Source organism: Panthera leo, chromosome D2 (assembly GCF_018350215.1).
Source record: "Panthera leo isolate Ple1 chromosome D2, P.leo_Ple1_pat1.1, whole genome shotgun sequence".
Lineage (NCBI taxonomy): Eukaryota > Metazoa > Chordata > Mammalia > Carnivora > Felidae > Panthera > Panthera leo.
The window spans coordinates 29,714,552-29,728,961 of NC_056689.1; the positions used below are offsets into that span (position 1 = coordinate 29,714,552).

At 36.6% G+C, this 14,410-nt stretch overlaps 1 protein-coding gene across 2 annotated transcripts in view; it reads left to right on the forward strand.

Moving 5' to 3' along the window:
* Positions 1 to 14,410, forward strand: part of VPS26A (VPS26, retromer complex component A) — a 31,213-nt gene that overhangs the window by 6,891 nt on the left and 9,912 nt on the right. For both annotated transcript variants that reach the window (XM_042908167.1, XM_042908166.1), the window contains exons 2-5: positions 242 to 391; positions 10,845 to 10,920; positions 12,084 to 12,240; positions 12,831 to 12,995. In XM_042908167.1, coding sequence (XP_042764101.1) covers positions 242 to 391; positions 10,845 to 10,920; positions 12,084 to 12,240; positions 12,831 to 12,995 — 548 coding nt within the window. The remainder of the gene's footprint in view (positions 1 to 241; positions 392 to 10,844; positions 10,921 to 12,083; positions 12,241 to 12,830; positions 12,996 to 14,410) is intronic.

A 14,410-nucleotide genomic window follows, 5' to 3' on the forward strand; every position in this document is an offset into this window, starting at 1 on the left:
TAATCTCTATACCCAATGTAGCGCCCAAGCTCACAACCCCGAGGTCAAGAGTTGCACGGTCTGACCCAGCTCGGGTGCTCCTAAATTTGTTTAGTTTTGATGTGGAATTTAAGTTCTTATTTCCTTGTTGTACTCAACAGATTTGCAGTCTGTTTAACTGTAGGTCATAGGTAATTTTACTTGAATTACAAAATGTACTGTCTGACAACACATAATTATGGGCATTTTCCTTTTATTTCAGAGTTTTCTTGGAGGCTTTTTTGGACCCATTTGTGAGATCGATGTTGTCCTTAATGATGGGGAAACCAGGAAAATGGCCGAGATGAAAACTGAAGATGGCAAAGTAGAAAAACACTATCTTTTCTATGATGGAGAATCTGTTTCAGGAAAGGTAAATCTTGTGTTTGGGAGAACTATCTAGTTGTAGGATATTAGAATTAGTCATCAAAGTTGTCTGCGCTGTTTCTAAATTTGAATGATTTTGTTGGAGATGGAAGGTTTTTTTGGAAGGTCAGCTAAAATCCTTGATTCCATTAGAGCATTTATAGGAAAGATTTTTTTTTTTAAAGTTTACTTATTTATTTTGAGAGAGAGAGAGAGAGAATGGGGCAGGGGAGGGGTACATGAAGAGGGGGAAAGAATCCCAAGCAGGTTCCACACTATTAGCGCAGAGCCTGACTTGGGGCTCAAACTCACGAACTGGGTGATCATGACCTGAGCTGAAGTCAAGAGTCACTTGACTGACTGAGCCACCCAGGTTCCCCTACAAGAGAGATTCTTACTGGAGGGATTACAGGGACAGAGTCTAAAATTGTATGCAGAATTTTGTGTTTGTGACTATGCATGTTTCGCTTTAGCTTCTTCACTGGGGCTGTGATCCACTCAAAAGTTTGTCTCTCCTTTTACATTAAGTTGAGTTGTAGAGATTGGGGATAATTCTTTAGTATACCTTTCTAAAAATTTCTTTCTCATTCTTTGTAGCTTATCTCTCTACACTACTACTGTGGTGTCTGTTGATCTCATTTCTTGGTACCCTGTAGAGGATTTAATGTACATTTGGAATGTATCTATGCATAGTCAGATACGTTTATGATACCTTACGTAAGGTTTCACTTTTGCCCCTTTTCCTTATCAAGCAATGTAGAAGAATAATCTTTTTTTGTAGAAGAATAATCTTACACCTTAGCAAATATGATTGATACCCATTAATCATAACTTTTGTTTGTTTGTTTTTTGATTTTTTTTATTAGTTTTCTTTATTTTTGAGAGGCAGAGAGAGACAGAGTGCTTGTGGGGGAGGGGCAGAGAGAGAGGGAGACACAGAATCGGAAGCAGGCTCCAGGCTCTGAGTTGTCAGCAGTCAGCACAGAGCCCGATGCGGGACCCGAACTCAGGAACCGTGAGATCATGGCCTGAGCCAAAATAGGACGCTGAACCGACTGAGCCACCTAGGTGCCCCGTTTGTTTTTAAGTCTAGAAGGGAACATTTATTGTCTGGTTTAACATAATCTTATGTCATCTGGGCCAATTAGGAGTTCATGGCTGATGTTATAGGACAAATAAAGGAAGAGGACAAATTTAAGGAAATAAAGCTACTTCAGTGTGGTTTTTAAAAAACAGTAGGCCTTCAGATTATATTTTTGGAATTGCTAGAGATCATATGTAGACCTAATCAATAACTATAGACTACATTTTTAAAAATGATAAAACCTTTTGTAGATAAATGTTTTCTGTTGCTCAAAAGATACCGTATCTGGAATCTGATTATTTATTGACCTGAGATTTTTTTTTTTCATTTTTAACCTTTTTATTGTAAAATAAAAGGTTAAATTTTTATTTAAAATATTTTTTTGTATTTTTATTGTAAAATAAATTTTTATTGTAAAATCTATTTTTATTGTAAAATAAAACACGTAGAGAAAAACCACAAAATAAATATAAGGCATGTTTTCTTGTAATTACCATTGATGTCAAGAAGGAGAACTTTGCCAGTAGTCCCTGTGTCTCATCTCAGTCACTTATAGTCTCTTCTCAAAAGAAGCCAGCCACTATGCTTTCTATAATAATAAAATCCCTTGTGTTTCTTAATCGTTTCTTGTTCCTTTAAAAAGATTGATATCGCTTTTAAATCTCTTTCAATCTCTGGTTCCCTCTTTATGACTATCTTTTCTTTAAACTCTGAAGAACTTGGGACACTTGAACTGCAGAGTTCTTTGTGATTGGATACTCATGACAGAGTTTTTGCCTTGTAAATTGGTAGCTGAATTTAGAGACTTGATGAGACACAAGTTAAATTCCATTGGCAAGAGTATATGTGGGTAGTGTTTTTGTTGTTGTTTTTATCAGAGGGGTACATGATATTTGCTTTTTGTATCTATTTTGCAAATGTTGTAACTGCTGTTAATATTGATTCCTGACATACCTTTAGAACACGTTATTAAATAGATGATTTATGAGTATTTTGAAAAGATAGCTTAAAAGAGAAGAAAACAAGCATTGATTATCTGTGACCCAGCATGTTCACTAAGAACAAGTCTAGGTTTTCTGAAATATCTGAATATAATAAAAAAGATTGTTGGATTAGAGGTGGGAGATCTAGCCATGACTTTACCAATCTTGGTAGATAATTCGGGGCAGTCATTTAACCTTATGGATTTCACCTTAAAATTAGGGAGGTTGGACTGAATAATTGGTTTCCAAACTTGGCTTTGCATTGTAGGGACTCTGCATAAAAATCCTGCATATATTAGATCTAGTTTTGAAGTTCTAAGAGGTCTGATATCCCATCCAAAGCAAGAATAAATTCTTTTTATGGTATTCCTGACATGTGAATTTCTGTCTGCATACTTTTTTTTTTTCCAGAACTTTTTTTTAAGAATTATTTTTTAAGCAGTTTTAGGTTTACAGAAAAATTGAGAGGGAAGTACAGTTATTTCCTGTATACCTCCTGCCCTTATACGTGTAGGTCATGATCTCGAAGCCTATGAATTTGAGCCCTGTGTTGGGCTCTGTGCTGACGGCTCAGAGTCGAGCCTGCTTCAGATTCTGTGTCTCCGTCTCTCTCTGACCCTCCCCTGCTTGCTCGCTCTCTTTCTCTCATTTAAAAAAAAAAAAAATTTCTAAAGTTTTTTTTTTTAACTTATTTATTTTGAGAGGAGGAGAGAGACAGAGAGAAAGAGTGGGTGGGCAAGCAGGAGGGGGGCAGAGAAAGAGGGGGAGAGAGAATCCCAAGCAGGCTCTGTGCTGTGTGGGGCCCAAATTCACAAACCGTGAGATCGTGACCTGAGCTGAAATCAAGAGTCAGATGCCTGATTGTGCCACCCAGACGCCCCAGATGTGCCACAGTTTATTTATCCACTCACCTACTGAAGCACATCTTGGTCGCTTCCAAGTTTTGGCAATTTATGAGTGAGGCTGCTACAAACATCTTTGTGCAAGTTTTGTATAGGTATAAGTTTTAAGCCCATTTGGATGAATAGCTAGAAGTGTGCTTGTTGGATTGTGTGGTAAGCCTATCTTTAGCTCTGTAAGAAGCTGCTAAACTGTCTTTCATTGTAGTGCTACCATTTTGCATTCCTTCAGCAACGTGTGAGAGCGCCTGTTGCTCCACATCTTTGTCAGCATTTGGTGTTGTCAGCTTTCTGGATTTGGTCCATTTTATTTATTTTATTATTATTTAAAAAAAATTTTTTTTTTTTAACATTGATTTATTTTTGAGAAACAGAGTGAGACAAAGCGTGAGCTGGGGAGGGGCAGAGAGAGAAGGAGAGACAGAATCTGAAGCAGGCTCTGAGCAAGCGGTCAGCACAGAGCTTGATGCGGGGCTCGATCTCACAAACTGTGAGATCATGACCTGAGCCGAAGTCGGATGCTCAACCGACTGAGCCACCCAGGCGCCCCTGGATTTGGTCCATTTTAATAGGTGTGTAGTGGTAATGGGATGTTGAATATCTTTTTTATGTTTATTTGCCAAGTGTGTATCTTCTTTGGTGAGGCTCCTGTTCACATGATCTGCCTAATTTTTAATTGGCAGATTTTTAAATTGTTTGTTTTCTTCTTGTTGAGTTTTAAGAGATCTTTTTATGTTCTGGATAACAGTCCTTTACCAGATGTGTCTCCTGCAGATATTTTTTCTCATTCTATGGCTTGTCTTCTCATAGTCTCATTCCCTTGATTGTTACATGGTATTAATTTTGATTTCCCTGATGTTCAGTGAAGTTGAACTACTTTTCATAGATGTATTGGCCATTTGATATCTTTTATGAAGTGCCTATTCACGTTTTTTGGGGAGTGGGGAGAGCTCATTTCTCTACTCAGTTGACTTTTTTCTTATTGGTGTATAATATTGGAGAGACAGTGCATGAGAGTGGGGGAGGAGCCGGGGGTGGGGGGGCGGAGGTGGACAGAGGATCTGAAGCGGGCTCCGTGCTGACAGCAGCCAACCAAAACTATTGAGATCATGACGTGGCCAAAGTTGGCCGCTCAATTGACTGAGCTACCCAGGCGCCCCCTTGTGGCTGTCTTTTGATGAATAGCTCTAATTTTAATACATTACAAATGTTCCGTTTCCTTATTATTATTTTTTTAAGTTTATTTATTTTGAGAGAGCACGAGCCGGGGAGAGGCAGAGAGAGAGAGAGAGAGAGAGAGAGAGAGAGAGAGAAAGAGAAAGAGAAAGAGAGAATCCCAAGCAGGCTCTGCACTATCAGTGCAGAGCCCGACATGGGGCTTGATCTGGCAAACCGTGAGATAATGACCTGTGTCAAAATCAAGAGTCTTAATGACTGAGCCAATCCAGGTGCCCCAGTTTCCTTTTTGTTAGTATGTTTTGTATCCTATTTAAGGAATCTTTGCCTACGTTATGGGCATGAAGATATTCTCCTGTTACCTTTCTCCTGTAAATTTGTTTATTTTACACACTTCACATTAAAAAAATTTTTTAATATTTACTTATATTTGAAAGAGAGAGAGTGCATGAGTAGGGGAGAGGCAGAGAGAGATGGAGACAGAATCTGAAGCAGACTCCAGGCTCTGAGCTGTCAGCACAGAGCCTGACTTGGGGCTCGAACTCACGAACCATGAGATCATGACCTAAGCCGAAGTCGGATGCTTAATGGACTGAGCCACCCAGGTGCCCCTACACTTCACATTTAGAGCCTCAGTTTGCTTGGAGTTGATTTTGTCTGTGTGACATAGGAATCAAGGCTAGTTTCCCCCCACCCCCCACATGGATATCTGGTGAACCCAGAACACTTATCGTTTCCTTCATTGCACTGCAATATCACCTTTGTCATAGTTTAGAGGTTGTATGATTTTATTCCAACTTCTGTTGTGTTCCGTTGGTCTATTTGTGACATTTGCTTTCTTTTCTTTTTTAAAAAATAACCTATTGAGTATAATTCACATACCATGAAATTCACCCTTTTAAAGTGTACAAGTCAGTGTTTTTACTATATTTGCAGAATTGTACTGCCACCGCCACTAATTCCCTAACATTTTCATCACCCCAAAAGAAACACCATACCATTAGCAATCGCTTCCTTAGTGCTATACACTGAATATTTGTGCCTTCTTAAAATTCACGTGTTGAAACCTAATTGTCAACGTGATGGTATTTGGAGATGGGGCCTTTGGGACATGATTAGGTTATGAGGGCAGAACCCTTATGAATGGGATTAGTGCTCTTATAAAAGAAACCCCAGAGAAATCCCTTATACCTTCTGCCATGTGAGAACACAGTAAAATAGATGGCCATCTGTGAACCAGAAAGAGTGCTCTCAACCAAGTCTGGTGGCACTTGATCTGATCTTGAACTTCCTAGCCTCCAGAACTGTGAGCAATGAATTTCTGTTGTTTACAAGCCATCCTGTCGACAGTATTTTGTAATAGCAGCCCGAATGGACTGAGACACCTAGCAGTCGCTAATCTACAAATCTTTCTTTCTCTATGGATTGGCCTTTACTGGATATTTTATATATATGGACTCGTACAATATATAGCCTCTGGTGTCTAGCTCCTTAATGTGATGTTTTCAGGGTTCATTCCTTCTTAAGAAGTTAGTAAAAAATATATATATATACTAAATTTGCCATTTTATCCATTTTTTAAGTACAATTCAGTGGCATTAATTACATTCCCAGAGTTGTACAACCATTACAAAATTTGTTCATCACCCCAAAGAGAAACTTTGTACCCATCAAACAATAACTAGCCATTTCCTTTTTCTCCCAGTCCCTGGATACCTCTGGTCCACTTTGTTGTCTGTAAATTTACCTGTTCTAGTTATTTTTTTAAAATGTTTTATTTATTTTTGAGAGAGAGAGAGTGTGAGCAGGGAAGGGATGGCGTGGTGGGGGACAGAAGATTCAAAGTGGCCTATGTGCTGAGGGCAGCAAGGCCAATGCAGGACTCAAACTCACGAACTGCAAGATCATGACCTGAGCTGAGGTCAGACGCTCAACTGACTGAGCCACCCAGGCATCCCTCTAGTTATTTCTTAAAGGTGGTCATACAAAATTTGCCCTTTCACGTCTGCCTTATTTCCTTTAGCATAATGTTTTCAAGGTTTGTTCATGTAGCATGTATCAAAACATCATTTTTTATGGTTAATATTCCAATATATATCCGTGTGGAATATGGAGGGATATACCACATTTCCTTTATCCGGTTCATCAGTTGAGGACATTTGGGTTTCTACTTTTTGGCTGTTATGAATAATAATGCTGTACATTTGTGTACAAGTTTCTGTGTGAATATATGTTTTCATTTCTCTTAGATGTATATACATTAGAGTAGAATTGCTCAATCATGTTAATTCTGTGTTAAGTTTTGGAAAAACTGCCAGTCTTTTCCAAGCAGCTGCACCATTTTGCATTCTTTCCAGCAATGTATGAGGGTTCCAGTTTCTTCACTTTTTTGGCACTACTTAATATTGTATTTTTTATTATGGCCATCTTAGTGGGTATAAAGTGCTATCACATCTCATGGTTTTGGTCTGCATTTCCCTAATGACTAGTACTGAACATCTTTTCATGTGCTGATTGCCATTTGTATATCTTTGGGGAAAAGTCTATTCATACCCATTTTTTTTTCTTTTTATTGTGTTGCTTTTTATTGAGTTACAAGAGTTCCTTTATATGCTGGATACAAGTCCATCATCAGTTATGTTTCACAAATATTTTCTCCTGTTCTCTGAATTGTATTCATTTTTTTTTTTAAGTTTATTTACTGTGAGAGAGAGAGGAAGAGTGCTCAGTTGGTTAAGTGTCCAGCTTTGGCTCAGGTCATGATCTCACAGTTCGTGAGTTTGAGCCCTGCATCAGGTTATCTGCTGTCAGCCCAGAGCCCACTTTGGATCCTCTGCCCCCTCTCTCTGCCCCTTCCCTACTTGCACGCACATGTGCTCTTAAAAATAAACATTGAAAAAATTAAGTGAAAAATAAATAAAATTAATTTCAACTTGTATCACTAGGCCTTCTGAGTAATTCTGAGAGTCTTATTGATTGTTTAATTATTGTTTATTATTAATTGAAATTACTAGGTACAGTAATTGTAGAAAATTGTGAATTGTGAAAGATTTGATAGTGATTTTTCTGGGAATATTTTTGGTGGGTTCATAAGGTATAATTCCTTAACATTCTTTTAGATTGATCAGTGATAAGTAAATTGTCTTGAAGCAATTCAAGCTTGTCTACCAAGCCACCCATAGTGAATTCTGAATTCCTTGTTACAAAAGTGAACAGAGGTTTATTCTGAGGTTAAGGGCTTTATAGTTTAATTTTTTAAACAAAGAATATTACTGAAGTATCTTTCAAGAATATGGACTTTATTCTTCTGGCAGCAGTTGAAACTAATTTTGGGAAACCACAATATCCAGCAACAACAGAGTACAGATATCTTGGTAATTAACTGTAAATTATACTATAAATGGTGTGGAAATTGATACATGTTTGTCTTAAACACAGTGTAGATGAATTTCACTTACATAGCTCCTGAAGACAGCATTATTTGAGACATCTACAGGATATTATATGCTGAAGAATGAGCTTTGAGATTGGCCTGTTAGAGCGATGAATATGTCTTTTTTTTACGTTTATTTATTTTGAGAGAGAAAGAGGAGAGAGAGAGAATGCATGAGCGGGGAGAGGGGCAGAGAGAGAGAGAGAGAGAGAGAGGAGAGAGAATCCCAAGCAGGCCCTGCACTGTCAGTGCAGAGCTCAACACGGGGCTTGAACTCACTAACTGTGAGATCATGACCTGAGCCGAAATCAAGAGATGCTTAACTGACTCAGCCACCCAGTTGCCCCTGTGTATGTTTTATATATGGATTGTTTCCTTATGTTTTGTTTTCATGGCCTTTTATACATATACACATAGTCTCACATATCCAAATTACTTATTAATAGTAAAGGGGAAAAATAGTAACTTCAAATTGGAGAAACCTGGCAGATCACCTTGACCAGATGATCAAAGTTAACATCACCAATTGGCATCATGTACTTCCTAATAAGATACACTGAGAAGGATACAACTTCATTTTCTGCGATATTCTTGGCAAAAATGCATAAACTGAGTCTAACTGTGGTAAAACGTCAAACAAAACCCAAATTGAGGGATATTCTACAAAGTAAGTGACCTATATTCTTAAAAACATCCAGGTCAAGAAAGGCAATGACTGAGGAATGTTTGAGATTAAAGGAGACTAAAAAGACATAACTGTATGTAACATACGATTCTAGATTAGAGCCTGGACAGAAGGAAAAAAGGGTATAAAGTACATTATTGGGACAGTTGTTGGAATTCGAATATAAACTGTGGAGTTTTAACTTTCCTGATTTTGATAATTGCACTGTGATTATGTAAGAGATTATAGAGGAGCATGATGCTTCCAGATTATTCTCAACTGTGAAAAAAAAGTTGTGTATCTATGCATGCACATATATAGAGAGAGAAAAGGTGGTAAAGCATATGGGACAGAATATAAACATGATGAATTTGAATATAGATTATATGGAATTTCCTTGTGCTGTTATTAAAACTGTTTTGTAAATTTGAAATTGTAATAAAAGTTACAAAATTGTAACAGTTAGTATTAAAACTTTTTAACCCAGTTCACTATCCTAGTTTAATTTATGTTTCTATGCTCCCTTTTAGAACAGCTTTTAAATATGCTCAATTATGTTTTCTAACTCTGGGATCCTTTAGATTCCAGAATATCTTGCATCAGGCTTACAAAGCAACTGTTTTTGACATCAGTAGGAGACCAAGGACAATTTCAGAGTTTAGGTAATTTGGTAGGAAAATGAAATAACTTTGCATTTCTACCTTAATAATAGGGTTTCAGAATGTTTTTTGAAGGTCTGTACATTTAAAAAATACCAGACACAGCCACGTTCAAATGAAGGCATTCCCAAAACCTGTTGCCAAATAGACATTTTAAAAAGTATGTTCTTCTTACGTGTTTTATTAGTATAAATTAGAGAAGAGCTCTAATTCCTGCTTGGCTTGAGAAACAGCTGGGAGTATGCTTGTTTTATGCTAGTTTTATGCTTGTTTTATTTGTGGTTCAAGCCTAAAATTCAACTTGTTAGTGTATGTGGAGCCTCTAAGTACTAATTTTTTTTCCTTCAAGAAGTATTTTTCTGACTTTGAAGGTGTTATTTGCCTATTGTAAAAGAGCAACAAAAGAAATCTTGAAAACTACAAAGAAGAAAACAAAATTACTCATACATTCCAGAAGTAACTGTTGTTAAGAGTATTTCTTTTGTGTAGTTTAAGAAATACAATTGGCATTATGCTTGTATACAATTTGACCATGCTTCCTTCATGTAACATAACCATGCACATCTTCCCACATCATTAAAAATTCTTTGATCTTATTATTTTTAAACTTTAATAATATTCCATCATATGATGTACCACAATTTGTTTATTCTTTCTCTGAGATATTAATTTGGAAGGCAAGTAACTAACTCATTCTGGTTACAGATATGGAAGATACAGAAAAATGAATATTTTAGTTAATATAGTTTTCAAACAGAAGTAATTGGACCTCTGCTTTTATTGACCCTTGATTACTGTTATCTTTTGAGAAGCATTATTAAAAATGCTTTTTTGAGTCATATTAATATTTTTTATAGTAAAGAATACATCTGGAAGTAGGCTTTTTTATATGTTAGCTAATCCTTTAATGTTTGGAAAAAATTTTCTTAATATGTATGTACTTTACAGATATTTTGTCAATTCAAATTAAAAATTTATAAAATTAAGTTTTCCATTTGGCAGATGTGAATTTAGGAATTTAAAGATTATATATTTTACTTAAAAAATATGTGAGATAAATCATACTCAAAATTTAAATCTTTAGAAATTCTGTTTTTAGGGTGAGTAGCAGATTCAGGGGCAATAAACATGGCTTTTAAGGTTAGGAATTATAACTATATTTTTGGTTACTAAGAGCTGAAAATGATCTTTTTAAGTAAATTCTTGGAATTAGTGATTACCTTACATTAAAATGCTATTGTGTAGAATTGTTTAACTATTTGACTGGAAAACACATTTGAATAGTTGAAAGTTTTCCCTGTTTTTGATTTGAGTATAGTTCTCCAGCTTATAAAGGATTCCTTCCTAACAAAGCAGGTGCTTTTAAATTTATGTCTAAGTGATTGTATAAGTTATACCTTCTCTACTGCTATAAAGTCATCATGATCTAGGTATGTGGTGGTGTCTCAAACTTCAGAAATGAATACCTGAAGGGCTTATATATTGCATTCATCTGGAAGGAATCTATTGGTAGGCCCACTCAAAGGATTGTTAACATCTTTTATAATTTCATGTTTTGGCAGGTAAACCTAGCCTTTAAGCAACCTGGAAAGAGGCTAGAGCACCAAGGAATTAGAATTGAATTTGTAGGTCAAATTGGTGAGTTTTAAAATAGTATTACTTTTTTTTTTTTTTTTTAAATGATAACTGAGTTTGAAGAGGGTTGGATTTGGCACTTACATGCGTGAATTAGAGCTTAGCTTTGTGGAAGGAAGGAATTGATTTTGCATAATAAAAGAGGATTTATTTTGTAAACATTAAAACAGGTTTCTTTGTATTGTATTAAATGATACTTGACTCAACCTGCCTTTATTTGTTATTAAACTTAGTTACTAAAAATGAAAGGAGTTATGTGAGCTACCAGCCTTGAGAAATAATTCAAGTAAAATTAGTTGACTCACTGGAATTTCCATCTGCCTGCATCTTTCACCAGCTTTACAATTTCCAGTGTCACTTTCATCCTTCACTTTCTAATTACCCATGCCATTTGTCTTCCTAACCTAGTGTGTGCCTGTAGCCAGACTCACCTGTCAGAAGATTCCATGTGAAAAGGAGGGATGTAATTTCTTCTTGACTTAGATCAGCTTCCATAAATATTTCCATATATGTATTTCAGAGGCATTCTTGATTTAGTAGGAGTTAAACTCTATAAATCTTTTGCTACTACAGATTCAGAAAAGAGAAAAGAAAATGGGTCTTTCTAATACAGTATACATAGCTGGGTTTTAAATCTAGCTTTCTAACTTTTACTATACATTTTTAAAGTGTCAAAATTGGAATGGGTAGATACTTGTTTCTGTATCTATTCCAGACGAGATTATATTTGAGGGGGCAAATTTTAGTAATTCACTGATAGTTGAAACGTTTTTTGTATTTGTATATTGTAGTTTTATCAAGGTAATATATTTGCCTAACTAAAGCAAAACAATAAATGCTTTCTGCCTTGAGGGGAGGAGGTTCAAATAATTGCCGGAAATGTGTCTATTAAAACAGCTTCATATTGGGCAAACTCTAACTACATTAAAGGGATGAATACGTTATTAATAATAGAAATTTTCATTGTGCCGTGCTGCTTGAATTTTTTTATGCCTAGGTGGAGCATAATGAAGGGAATAATGGAATTTATATCATAGCTCTAGTGTATTAGAGACAAATCCAACTAATTATTTTGGTAAAAATGATTTGCTTTGGAGGTAGAAGTTTGAGTTTTAATGAAACATATTAAATGTAATTGGTCGTTTTTGCTTTTTCAAATTTCTTAGAACTTTTCAATGACAAGAGTAATACTCACGAATTTGTAAACCTGGTGAAAGAACTAGCCTTGCCTGGAGAATTGACTCAGAGCAGAAGTTATGATTTTGAATTTATGCAAGTTGAAAAGCCATATGAATCTTACATCGGTGCCAATGTCCGCTTGAGGTATGAATGCGTATTAGCAACGGTATAGATAGTGTCAAAAACAGAAAGTAATGGCTACTGTTGAATGACTCCTTAGAACTTCTCATTACAATTCTGGACTGAAAGGCTTTAGATTTTTAGGAATTCTGCCAAATATTTTGTTTTGTCTAGCTAATGCTCATCTGAGGTAACGATAGTCTTCTATCATAGATTTAGAGAACCCCGTCACGAGAAGTTTGGTTTAGTCATATACTTTTTTTGTATGAATCATCCCCTAGGTACTTTCTTTGTCTGGTAAACAGAATTACCTCAAAATCCATTAGTTTCCCAACAAATCCCATTTAGTATATGGTTAAGAAGTGCTGAAGAGAGATTTCCCCAAGTAGGTGTGACCATAGCACTTCAAATGCGTGTAAAAAAGTATGTACACTATTCTTAAAATTGTTGTTTGTATTTTTTTGATGGGGGCATTTAAAAATTTGAATTCGTAAGTGAAGTTGATCCCAAAGGATCAGCAAGGAGGAAAGCTGAGTTGCAGTTAATGTTTGCTTATTGAAGACACTGAAATTTATGGTAGGAGATTTAACTTACCCTCTCCTTTAACTTCATAGGTATTTTCTTAAAGTGACAATAGTAAGAAGACTCACGGACTTGGTAAAAGAATATGATCTTATTGTTCACCAGCTTGCCACATATCCTGATGTTAACAACTCTATTAAGATGGAAGTGGGCATTGAAGATTGTCTACACATAGAATTTGAGTATAATAAATCAAAGTAAGTACCTTTGACAACAGATAACTTAAATGTTCAGGGAAAATTAACAAGCCTTTCAGGTCTTTGTAAATTGGTCAGGGTAAGGATAGAATTGACATTAATCGGATGTTAACAGCCCAGTAGAATCTCTGAACAGAAAGAAACTTTTGGCGTCTTCTAACTCAGTGCAGGTGTCTTTTGTATTCTATTCCTAATAGGTCTCTGCTTGTTTTTTGTTTTTTGAGAGAGAGAGAGAGAGAGAGAGAGCGCGCACAAGTTGGGGAGGCGGGCAGAGGGAGAGAGAGAGAATCTCAAGCAGCTCCCACACTCAGTGCGGAGCCTGATGCAGGGCTCAGTCCCATGACCCTGGGATCTTGATGTGAGCTGAAATCAACAGTCGGATCCTCAACTGACTGAGCCACCCAGGTGCCCCCGTCAATTTTTGTAGAGGATCTTACCATCTCAGAGGGCAACTAATACCTTATGTCTGTAAAAATTTACCTGACTGGGCTGATATAACTTTAGCCTAGTTATCTTTTTTTTTTTTTTTAATGTTTTTATTTATTTTTGAGACACAGAGAGACAGAGCATGAATGGGGGAGGGGCAGAGAGAGAGGGAGACACAGAATCGGAAGCAGGCTCCAGGCTCTGAGCCATCAGCCCAGAGCCCGACGCGGGGCTCAAACCCATGGACCGTGAGATCATGACCCGAGCCGAAGTTGGACGCTTAACCGACTGAGCCACCCAGGCGCCCCCCTAGTTATCTTTTTAAAACTAAACAAAAATGCTTTTTCTGTCCACCTAAGCAATACATTTTCATTACTGAAAATTTTGGCAATGTTAGAAAAGTAAAAAAACAATCATGTTTTTCTCATTATTTTATTATTTAAAAATATTTTTTTAAGTTTATTTTTGAGAGAGAGAGAGAGAGAACACATGCGAGAACGAGCACAAGTTGGGGAGGGGCAGAAGAGAAGGAGAGACAGAATCCCAAGCAAGCTCTGCACCATCAGCGCAGAGCTTGATGTGGGGCTTGAACTCACGAACTGTGAGATCATGACCTGAGCTGACATCAAGAGTTGGACGCTTAATCAACTGTGCCACCCAGGAGCTCCTATTATTTTTCCCACTTAATCACATTTAATATTCTCTTGTGTACCTTTCCATGGGGGAGGGGAAGGTATATAGCACATTTATATAATGTTGCATTTTTACAGAAATGGGCTTCTGTTTTGTTTATTGTTGAATGCCTTTTTAAACTAATATGGAATAATTTAAGCATAGACCAGAGTATATGGACACTGCAGTGAATCCTCAGGTACCCATTGCCCAGCTCCAGTAGTTATGAACACATGGTCAGGTCTGTTTTATCTGTATCCAGCCCTCACACTCCTCATAGATTATATTAAAGCCAGTTCCAGACATGGAATTTCATC